General features: G+C 43.2%; 1 protein-coding gene across 1 annotated transcript in view; it reads right to left on the bottom strand.

The window, feature by feature from the left end:
- LOC113804300 (monocarboxylate transporter 12-B) overlaps positions 1-12,500 on the bottom strand; it is a 14,261-nt gene that overhangs the window by 1,182 nt on the left and 579 nt on the right. Inside the window, exons 1-4 of the mRNA XM_027355166.2 lie at positions 12,151-12,500; positions 7,429-7,699; positions 6,101-6,964; positions 1,706-1,897 (exon numbers count right to left, since the gene is read on the bottom strand). The exon at positions 12,151-12,500 is cut by the window's right edge and continues 579 nt beyond it. Of these exons, the coding sequence (XP_027210967.2) occupies positions 1,706-1,897; positions 6,101-6,964; positions 7,429-7,699; positions 12,151-12,438 (1,615 nt within the window). The 5' untranslated portion in view covers positions 12,439-12,500. The remainder of the gene's footprint in view (positions 1-1,705; positions 1,898-6,100; positions 6,965-7,428; positions 7,700-12,150) is intronic.

The raw sequence follows: 12,500 nt of genomic DNA, 5'->3' as shown, positions 1-12,500 counted from the left end.
GCTGATAATAGTAACCTCACTATCAAAGATAAGGAACAAGATTTTGTCGCCACAAGATTTTGCGATAAGAGAAATCCGTGTTAAGTAACGTACAATAGATGCGAAAGGAATATTTGCTATATCTTATCACCTTCCTAGGAGCTTGCAAAGACCGAGCATATTCACAGATACAACAATACTCCACTGAAAGATCTCAGAGTATCTTAATTAACACCAAGACGTCTGAGAAGTAGAAAAAAAAAAAAATAATAATAAAAAAAATAAATAAACAATAAATCAATAATAATGAAAGGAAAATAATGAAAAATAAACAGCAAATTTGTCACTATTCTCATACAGTTTCGGAAAATTAACGTTCTAACATTCTGGGATATACATACTTTTACGAACCTGTATTACATTATCTGCACATAAATAAGGACCCGTGAAACTGAAACAAGAACTGTACTATACTATCTTTTTATAACGTTAGAACTGATTTAGAAAATAGGACAGGGAAATACATAGGTAATATCCCACGAAACATCACAGGCATTCAAAACTATTGAAGTAAACAACAATAAACAAGGAAAAAAGAAAATAGTAGTGATAGTAATAGCTATAATGATGTTGGTGACGATGATAATGATAATGATGATAATATAGTAATAGTAACTAATAATGATGATGGTGATGATGAAGATGATGAAGATGATGATGATGATGATGATAACAATAACAATAGAGATAATAATAATAAAAAAATATAATAATAATAATTATCACGATAACACAAAAGTAATATATGTACTTCCAAAGGCACTAACACGCATTCAGAAGTAAAGAATTTACTACAGAAGACAACGAATAACTAAAAGAGAAAAAAGGAGGGAGAAGAAGTATGAGACAAGAAAAAAGAAGAAAAGTCAAAATAATAACAACAGGAGGACGAAGAAAAAAGAAGGAAAATGGGGAGAAACGGAGGAAGAGTAAGAAAAACTATAAAAAGAAAGAGGGAAGACGAAAATCAGACGAGAAAACTGACGAGAGCACGTGAAATTGCCTGTACAATTTTCGACGCGGTTTTGCAATGGGCTGTGCCTATTTTCTCAGCAATACTTGTTTCAGAAATAATAAATCAGCTTTTATGGGTTGCTTTTATAAGTTGTGCTGTCAAGTATAGCTAAAAAGATCAGGAGACATAATAATAATAATAATAATGAAAATTATAATAAAAACAGCAACAATAGTGATAATAATAGAATGACAGTCATAACAATAATAATAATGGTAATAACTAGAAGCATTCAGATAGAGCATACCTCCGCCAAGGCAATAGGATAATAATACTACAAGCACCAAAAAGTTGTTCCCATCTCGCAATGCTAATGATAATAAGAGCCTATTGCCTTGGAATTTTAAAAAATGATTGCATCAGTTACCCCTTGGCAATAGGGGTAACTGGTTCAACCATTCTAAAAATTCCAGGATACGGAACACGATCCGGATCACCACCAAACTTTAATGGCTTCTAAGTTGTGCCAAGACACACCTAATTTTTCTTTAGTTATCCGGCGAACCAGCAAACAAACCAACTCACCAGCGCTACCAGAAACATAACCAACTTGACGGAGGTAATTGGAATACTACTACTACTACTAAATACTACTACTAATACAAGAAAGGCTAAAACCCGCGGCCCTGAGAGCGAGGCGCGGACCCTCACCGATGAGCGGGCCGAAGAGGATGAAGCCGATGGCCACCATGAAGCAACAGGAACCGAACACCGCCGGCAGCCGGTCGATTCCCATGACTTTGATCATGACCAGGTTGTAGAGGCCCATGTTCGCCCCGACGCCGCAGCCCCACGCGCCCATGACGGCCATCATCCAGCGGAGGTCGGTCAGCAGAGGGAACACTGGGGGAACGGGCACACGAGGCCTTAGGTGCTGCTTGGCTCTTGCGAAATGGTGAGTGGATTTGTGGGTGAAATTGTGGATTTGTGGGTGATGTGTCTGGATTTGTGGGTGATGTGCGTGGATTTGTGGGTGATGTGTGTGGATTTGTGGGTGATGTGTGTGGATTTGTGGGTGAAATTGTGGATTTGTGGGTGAAATTGTGGATTTGTGGGTGATGTGTCTGGATTTGTGGGTGATGTGCGTGGATTTGTGGGTGATGTGTGTGGATTTGTGGGTGAAATTGTGGATTTGTGGGTGATGTGTGTGGATTTGTGGGTGATGTGCGTGGATTTGTGGGTGATGTGTGTGGATTTGTGGGTGAAATTGTGGATTTGTGGGTGATGTGTGGATTTGTGGGTGAAATTGTTTATTTGTGGGTGAAATTGTGGATTTGTGGGTGATGTGTGTGGATTTGTGGGTGAAATTGTGGATTTGTGGGTGATGTGTGTGGATTTGTGGGTGATGTGTGTGGATTTGTGGGTGATGTGTGTGGATTTGTGGGTGATGTGTGTGGATTTGTGGGTGAAATTGTGGATTTGTGGGTGATGTGTGGATTTGTGGGTGAAATTGTGGATTTGTGGGTGAAATTGTTTATTTGTGCGTGAAATTGTGGATTTGTGGGTGACGTGTGTGAATTTCTGGGTGAAATTGTGGATTTGTGAGTGATGTGTGTTTATTTGTGGGTGATGTGTGTGGATTTGTGGGTGAAATTGTGGATTTGTGGGTGATGTGTGTGGATTTGTGGGTGAAATTGTGGATTTGTGGGTGAAATTGTGGATTTGTGGGTGATGTGTGTGAATTTCTGGGTAAAATTGTGGATTTGTGGGTGAAATTGTGGATTTGTGGGTGAAATTGTGGATTTGTGGGTGAAATTGTGGATTTGTGGGTGAAATGCGTGTGGATTTGTGGGTGAAATTGTGGATTTGTGGGTGAAATTGTGGATTTGTGGGTGAAATTGTGGATTTGTGGGTGAAATTGTGGATTTGTGGGTGAAATTGTGGATTTGTGGGTGAAATGTGTGTGGATTTGTGGGTGAAACTGTGGATTTGTGGGTGAAACTGTGGATTTGTGGGTGAAATTGTGGATTTGTGGGTGACATTGTGGATTTGTGGGTGAAATTGTGGATTTGTGGGTGATGTGTGTGGATTTGTGGGTGATGTGTGTGGATTTGTGGGTGAAATTGTGGATTTGTGGGTGAAATTGTGGATTTGTGGGTGATGTGTGTGGATTTGTGGGTGAAATTGTGGATTTGTGGGTGATGTGTGTGGATTTGTGGGTGAAATTGTGGATTTGTGGGTGATGTGTGTGGATTTGTGGGTGAAATTGTGGAATTGTGGGTGATGTGTGGATTTGTGGGTGAAATTGTGGATTTGTGGGTGAAATTGTGGATTTGTGGGTGATGTGTGTGGATTTGTGGGTGAAATTGTGGATTTGTGGGTGATGTGTGGATTTGTGGGTGAAATTGTGGATTTGTGAGTGAAATTGTGGATTTGTGGGTGATGTGTGTGGATTTGTGGGTGAAATTGTGGATTTGTGGGTGATGTGTGTGGATTTGTGGGTGAAATTGTGGATTTGTGGGTGATGTGTGTGGATTTGTGGGTGAAATTGTGGATTTGTGGGTGATGTGCGTGGATTTGTGGGTGATGTGTGTGGATTTGTGGGTGATGTGCGTGGATTTGTGGGTGATGTGTGTGGATTTGTGGGTGATGTGTGGATTTGTGGGTGAAATTGTGGATTTGTGGGTGAAATTGTGGATTTGTGGGTGAAATTGTGGATTTGTGTGTGATGTGTGTGGATTTGTGGGTGAAATTGTGGATTTGTGAGTGATGTGTGGATTTATGGGTGAAATTGTGGATTTGTGGGTGATGTGTGTGGATTTCTGGGTAAAATTGTGGATTTGTGGGTGATGTGTGTGGATTTGTGGGTGAAATTGTGGATTTGTGGGTGAAATTGTGGATTTGTGGGTGATGTGTGTGGATTTGTGGGTGAAATTGTGGATTTGTGGGTGATGTGCGTGGATTTGTGGGTGAAATTGTGGATTTGTGGGTGATGTGTGTGATTTGTGGGTGATGTGTGTAGATTTGTGGGTGAAATTGTGGATTTGTGGGTGAAATTGTGGACTTGTGGGTGAAATGCGTGTGGATTTGTGGGTGAAATTGTGGATTTGTGGGTGAAATTGTGGATTTGTGGGTGAAATTGTGGATTTGTGGGTGAAATTGTGGATTTGTGGGTGAAATGCGTGTGGATTTGTGGGTGAAATTGTGGATTTGTGGGTGAAATGTGTGTGGATTTGTAGGTGAAACTGTGGATTTGTGGGTGAAACTGTGGATTTGTGGGTGAAATTGTGGATTTGTGGGTGACATTGTAGATTTGTGGGTGAAATTGTGGATTTGTGGGTGATGTGTGTGGATTTGTGGGTGAACATGTGGATTTGTGGGTGATGTGTGTGGATTTGTGGGTAAAATTGTGGATTTGTGGGTGATGTGTGTGGATTTGTGGGTGAAATTGTGGATTTGTGGGTAATGTGTGTGGATTTGTGGGTGAAATTATGGATTTGTGGGTGATGTGTGTGGATTTGTTGGTGAAATTGTGGATTTGTGGGTGAAATTGTGGATTTGTGTGTGATGTGTGTGGATTTCTGGGTAAAATTGTGGATTTGTGGGTGATGTGTGTGGATTTGTGGGTGAAATTGTGGATTTGTGGGTGAAATTGTGGATTTGTGGGTGAAATTGTGGATTTGTGGGTGAAATTGTGGATTTGTGGGTGAAATTGTGGATTTGTGGGTGAAATTGTGGATTTGTGGGTGAAATTGTGGATTTGTGGGTGAAATTGTGGATTTGTGGGTGAAATGCGTGTGGATTTGTGGGTGAAATTGTGGATTTGTGGGTGAAATTGTGGATTTGTGGGTGAAATTGTGGATTTGTGGGTGAAATTGTGGATTTGTGGGTGATGTGTGTGGATTTGTGGGTGAAATTGTGGATTTGTGGGTGAAATTGTGGATTTGTGGGTGAAATTGTGGATTTGTGGGTGAAATTGTGGATTTGTGGGTGAAATTGTGGATTTGTGGGTGAAATTGTGGATTTGTGGGTGAAATGCGTGTGGATTTGTGGGTGAAATTGTGGATTTGTGAGTGAAATTGTGGATTTGTGGGTGAAATTGTGGATTTGTTGGTGAAATGTGTGAAGATTTGTGGGTGAAACTGTGGATTTGTGGGTGAAATTGTGGATTTGTGGGTGACATTGTGGATTTGTGGGTGAAATGTGTGTGTATTTGTAGGTGATGTGTGTGTATTTGTAGGTGAAATATGTGGATTTGTGGGTGAAATGTGTGTGGATTTGTGGGTGAAATTGTGGATTTGTGGGTGAAATGTGTGTGGATCTGTGGGTGAAATGTGTGTGGATTTGTGGGTGAAATTGTGGATTTGTGGGTGAAATGTGTGTAGATCTGTGGGTGAAATGTGTGTGGATTTGTGGGTGTGAGTGAAGGGTACGCGCGCGTGTCTGTGCTTTTTCAGCTTCTGGTTGACTACAACAGAAACAATCAAAGTTATCAAATTGTTTAAATATATTATATATAATAACGCGATAATATACTACAATAAAAGGAGTCGTCCTGAATATGACTGCCTGCGGACGAAATTTCATATGGTAAGGCTGAACTTCATCGGGGACTGAGTGTCTGACTGTTTCCCAGACCTCAAAATTTACACCTGAGGACAACAGATCAGATTAAATATCAACAGGTATCAAAAGGCTGGAAGTTTATCACCCTGCTACTTTCAATGACCACTGATAGACTTGGTCTCTATGAATAATGTCATTTAATTGAATTTTGACTGGTGTTCAGACCGAATGCTAAACAACACCTAGTTATGAACATGTCAAATGGCACTGAGAGCCCCCTGGGTCTCTCTCCCGCCCCCTGGGTCTCTCTCCCGCCCCCTGGGTCCCCCTCCCGCCCCCCAGGTCCTCCTCCCGCTCCCAGGTCCCCCTTCCGCCCCCTTGGACCCCTTCCCGCCCCCCAGGTCCCCATCTCGCCCCTGGGTCTCCCTCCCGCCCCTTAGGTCCCCCTCCCGCCCCCTAGGTCCCCCTCCCGCCCCCTTGGTCCCCCTCCCGCCCCCTTGGTCCCCCTCCCGCCCCCTTGGTCCCCCTCCCGTTCCTCACCGAACATGGTGACGGAGATGAGCCCGAAGCCGGCCATGTAGCAGGCGCGGACGCTGAAGCGGGGCCAGTCGGAGAGCGTCGACACGATCATCCTCAGCAGTAGGTTGCACACCGCCGAGATGGAGATGCAGAAGGCCGCGTCCTGCAGCGTGTAGCCGCCGGCCTGCATGGCGAAGGGCACCATCATGACGAAGTTGAGGTAGCCGTTGATGCACAGGGTTCCTCCGACGGCGATGATGAGCGCCCGCGGGGAGCGCAGCGCCTGCAGGTCCGACACGGTGGAGCGCCACACGCGTTGCAGGATCTTGAGGATGTTGCAGATCGTCCCAGGAGCCCGCGAGGAGGTCGAGGAGGCATCCCCGTCGTCGCCTCCGCCGTCGTCGCCCTCTGCGGCCGAGGCCAAGGCTGCGAGGCCGGGGAGGTCGATGGTGGACAGGCCGAGGGAGGAGCCTCCAAGGGACGCGACGGAGTGGTTCCGGACCCTGGCCAGGCCCCTCCTAGCGGCCAGCATCGGGCTGTTGGTGTCCAGGGCTTCGCTGGACATCCTCCTCCGCCTGGGCACCAAGGGCTCCTCCGTGCCCTCCTGCAGGCCGACGATCCTCGGCCGCGCGACCCTCTTCTGGTGCCACGCGATCGGGTGGAACAGCAAGGCGCCGACGCAGCCGTTGAGCAGGATCGCACCCATGATGATGGTGGCGCCCTTGTAGCCGTACTCGGTCTGCAGGAAGTTGACGAGGGGCGGCCCGATGATCTGGCCCAAGCACACGCCCGCCATCATGATCGCGTTGGCCTGGCCGCGGCGGCGGTCGAAGTACAGGGGCACGATGGTGAAGCAGATGCACACGGCCGCCCCGCCCCCGGCGCCTGGAGGGGCGAAGGTGGGGTGAGAACGAGGTGTTAACGGCCACGAAAAGGAGAAATAAGCCATCCATGGTTGAATAATTGTAATTTAAAAAGAACAAGAAAACTGATTCTTTCTTTTGCTACAAATATGATATCCATTAGCTGCACTTTACATCAGGGAGATTCATTGTCTAATCATTTTTCATAATCAGGATCATAAGTAAAATGCAATAAATCCATTCTCTTTGCTAGCACAGGTGCTATCATCAAACTCACACTAGAGAGAGAGAGAGAGAGAGAGAGAGAGAGAGAGAGAGAGAGAGAGAGAGAGAGAGAGAGAGAGAGAGAGAGAGAGAGAGAGAGAGAGAGAGAGAAAGACAGAGAGAGACAGGCAGACAGACAGACACACACACCGACAGATACGGACGCGAAGGCGCAAAACGACGGACAAAACGGCAGCCAAACACCACGGCAACCCAACTCACCGCTCAGCAAAGAAAACGAGAAAAACAGGAACTCAGCCGAGGGCGCGAAGGCAGAAATCACGAGCGAGATCGAGGTCAGAAATCCGCCCAAGCAGGCCACTTTTCTCCACCCAAATTCCTGCGTAAATGGGCGTGCCACGAGACCGAAGAGGTTCCAGGTGAAGCACTGGGTATTGAAGATCCATGCTGTGGTGGTAGACGACGTGCCGAGTTCCAGCAGGTAGCGGGAGAATAGGATACCGAAGCAGGGTCCCAGCAGAGGGAGCAGAGACTGCGGGAGCAAATATTTTTTTTAGTGTTGAGTTTGTATACAGGGCTAAACATTGCAAAAATGGAGATTGTGCAGATAATGATAATAAGAACAACAGTAGCAAAGACAGCTCCAGTAGGTAGCGGCAGGATACCGGAGAAAGGTGCCAGCAGAGGGTGGAGAGACTGCGGGAGAAAGTATTTTGTTCAGTTTTTTTCTTCTTTTTACAGGAATAATCGTTGTAAAAGTTATGGAGAATACGTAGATAATGATAATAAGAACAACAGTAGCAAAGACAGCTCCAGTAGGTAGTGGTAGAAAAGGATACCAAAGAAGGGACCCAGCAGGAGAGAGACCGTGGGTAAATATTCTTTATCAGCGTTTTAACCACGCGAATTTGCCTGCACTTCTATTAATGGTATAGATGACGGGAATATATTAATAATGATAAAAAGAATAACAGCAGCAAAGGCAGACCAGGATACCGACTACGGGAGTAAATATTTTTAATCATTGGTGGGTTTCCTAACACGACTATCAAGGGTGAAGACTATGGATGTTATTTCGATAATTATACTATATATAAGACAGCAAATGCAGTAATAATGATGATGGTATCAATGGTGATGATTATAATTCAAACACTTAATATCATCGTTGTTAATATTGATAATACAATAAAACTAATCCAAAAGTAATGATAACTATCATAATCAACATATGAAAATGGAAAAAATAATAACATCGAAAATGATAAAAACATCCTTAGTAACAATTCTTATCACCATGATTAATATAAGCATAAACATGAAAATCATCATCTTCGGGGAGCTTCGGCCGACGGGGCAGTAATCGCATCCATCCTTCGTTTCCACCTTTAAAGTCCCTCATGACAAGCCGCCAGGCAGGGACTCGGCTCGACTCTAGCTCCTCACGACAAGTTTGATCGATCTGCGCAAGCCACAACTTTCTAGGTCGTCCCACAGGCCTCCTCCACCCAGGGCTGTATCAAACAGAGACAACTTGGTGGGCCTGATCATCCTGAGGAAAGCGAGCCAGTTGGCGATCACGGATTGTGCAGGTAACAGCCCCTGTGCCAGGCTCACGGTGCAACCGTTGGTTTGACACATGGTCCCGCCAACAGTACCCCATGATCCGCCGCAAGGACCTATTAAAAAAAGGCATCAAAGCGAGACTCCAAGACGCAAGATAACGACCAGGTTTCACTACCGTATAGTAAAACTGTCTTTATCAGGGCCTTAAAAACGCGTAGCTTGGTCCTTCTGCACAGGTATCAACATCTCCAAAATACTCTTGTCGAGAGAGTTCATGACCCCTGCTGCCAGGCCAATCCGTCTGCTGACTTCCTGGCCTGACAGCCCAGAGTTATGAACTACAGTACCAAGGTATGTAAAGCTCTCTGTGACTTCAATGTCCTCGCCGCAGCACGTACCTAAAGAGCAGGTTCTCCCACCAAGTCCCCAAAGTCATGGGTCTTGGTCTTGGTCCAACAGACCTCTGGACCTAAGGGTTTCGCTTCATTGCTAAATGCATCCAACATCATCAACAAAGTCATGATGTAAATGATTGTAATGATAAAGATCATAAAAAAATGATAATGATAATAATGACGATGATAATAAAAACAATAATAATAACAGTAATAATAATGACAATAATGATTGTGATAATGATAATAATAATAATAATGACAATAATAATGATAATAATAATAATAATAATAATAATAATAATAATAATAATAATACGAAATCATAATAATAACGATAATAATTATAACAATGATAACAACGGCAATAATAATGATGATGATGGTAATTATAAAAGCAGCAGCAGCAGTAGTAGTAATAATAATAAAAATAATGGTCATATTAATAATTATATTAGTAACGATAATAATAAAAGCAATACTAATAATAGTTATTATAATAATAATAATAATAATGATAATAATGATAATGATAATAATAATGATAATAATAATAATAATAATAATAATGATAATGATAATGATAATGATAATGATAATGATAATAATAATAATAATAATAATAATAATAATAATCATGGAAATAATAATGATAACTAAAAACACTCAGAGAGTCCATACCTCCACCAAGGCAACAGGATCACTGATGCAATAAAAAATATTCACACTTGAAGAATTACATTAAAATCACCCATTCCTTTAAGTCCATTGGTGACGTCCGTAATCATGACCTCTTTGGCGGAGGTAATGAAAGTAATAACAAAAATAATACTTACCGCTATTGTCAAGGCAATAAGGATAACCGGTGTAATAAAAAAACAAAAAAACTCAACCAAACTTTAATGGCATCTAAGTTAGGCTAAGACACACCTCTATTAAAAATCTCAATAACTTTTTGAGTTACCCTGTTAACAAATAAACAAACTAACTAACCAACTCTACCAAAAACATAACTTTTGCGTAGGTAATAATATAATAAGAGTATTGTTTATTTCAATGATGCGGGTTGTGGAGATAGTGTGATAAGCATTGATAAATGTAATGACGAAAAAAAAAAAAAAAAAAAAAAAAAAAAAAAAAAAAAAAAAAAAAAAAAAATATATATATATATATATATATATATATATATATATATATATATATATATATATATATATATATATATATATATAAGCAAATAGAAAAATAATAATAACTTAGGGATGATAATTACATTGCTATCTAAATATTCATAATTACGATAAAATGAATATTATCATGTAATGGTTTTATGGCCATGAAGGTGACAATGATTTATCAACAACAGTAATAATGGTAAGGTAAGAGTGATTAAATTAAAGAATTATTATCCAGCATTTGCTATGATCATACGAAATAATCACCACCACTATCATTATTAAAGAAAACCTCATATACATACACATATCCGCACACACACGCATTCACACACACACACATACACATCCTCTCCCTAACTCATCCCCTCACCCATCAAAACTCCTCCTCCCCCCCACCCCCCACCCTCACTACCTGGCCCCTTGCTGTCCCCTCCTCCTCTCATCACCCCTTCCTCCCCCCCCCCTCTTCCCAGCCCCTTCCCCCTTCCCTCCTCCCCTACAGCCTCATCCCTGCCCCCCTCCCCCCTCTGCCTTAACCTTCCCTCCTCCCTCCCCCCTACTGCCCCATCCCTATCCCCTCCTCCCCCTGGAGCCCTCCCCTCCCCCTCCTCCCCCTGGAGCCCTCCCCTCCCCCTCCCCAACACACACTGTGCGAAATAGCCTTCCCTTCAACCTAGCAACAGGCGCTCGCTCCTCTGAGGCCGCTCGGGGACGCCTCTGGATCCGCTGGAAACATCTCCCAGCGAAGTTGCCTGTATATTTATAAGTAATCCACACACACACACACACACACACATATATATATATATGCATGTATACATACACACACACACACACACACACACACACACACACACACACACACACATATATATATATATATATATATATATATATATATATATATATATATATATATATATGTGTGTGTGTGTGTGTGTGTGTGAGTGTGTGTGTGTGTGTGTATGTATATATGTATATGTACAAATATATATGTATATATACATATACATGTGTGTGTGTGTGTGTGTATGTATATATGTATATGTACAAATATATATGCATGTATACACACACACACATCACACATATGCAAATATATATATATATATATATATATATATATATATATATATATATATATATATATGTATATATGTATATGTACAAATATATATGTATATATACATATATATATATATATATATATATATATATATATATATATATATATATATATATATATATATATATATACATAGACATAGACATACACACACACTTATATATATAAAATATGCATATATATACTTATGTATATATACAGGTCTATATCTATATCTCTATATCTGTATCTATCTATCTATCTGTCTGTCTATATGTATATATATGTTTGTGTGTGTGTGTGTACGTATGTATGCATGCATGTGTAAATGAGCGTGCATGTGCAACCAGAGATATTCAAGTATGTTTACGCGTTCCATCATCTAATCAGCAGCCAATCCCACGTCGGCTGAGCGACTGATAAGCGGTATCTGTCGGCGCCGCGTGGCGATCCCCGCGCCAGGGCCGGGCGGGAGGCGCGCGAGCCAGCTGCTTGGCAACCCGGCGGCGGTCGCCCGGCCGCGACGCCTCCCGCCGCCGGAGCGATGGTCGCTCAGGGAAAAGGAGAAGGCTAGAGCGGAGCCAGAGGGCGGCGAGGAGTCCCCGCCCAAGCGGCCTGCGCCGGTCTTGAGTGATCTTAATTGATCTTAATAAAGTCTCCTGCTCTGCCCTGGATGCTGCGGCGAAGGAAGGAAGCCAAAGGATGCCAAGCGACGCCCTTTCAGAGGCGGAGCACTCACCGTGATGACGAAGGCCCCGAACGCCACCAGCCAGCCCCATCCGCCGTCAGGAGGGGCGAGCTCCTCCTCGCCGCCAGGGTGCTCAGGAGAGGCCCGTCCGCCCTTGCAGGAGGCGCCCTTCTCGGGCGGAGGAAGAATCCGCTCGCCCTGCCTCGGAGGACGGAAAGTTCCCTCGTGTGTCGCCAGGATCCCTTGGCCCTTTATCTCCGGGCCGCGCTCGGCCTCCCCCCGAGTGCCCCTCCCCCTGCCATCGAGCGGCGGGCTTGCCTCTCCCTTCTTTACTTCCATTTCAATGAGTATATGCACAGGACACGGACAGAAACGACAAGGAAAAGTGAACCTAATGCACA

The sequence above is a fragment of the Penaeus vannamei genome, chromosome 42, assembly GCF_042767895.1.
Source record: "Penaeus vannamei isolate JL-2024 chromosome 42, ASM4276789v1, whole genome shotgun sequence".
Classification (NCBI taxonomy): Eukaryota; Metazoa; Arthropoda; class Malacostraca; order Decapoda; family Penaeidae; genus Penaeus; species Penaeus vannamei.
Note: the sequence above shows the minus strand (reverse complement) of the source record. Positions and strands in the feature narration are given on the sequence as shown.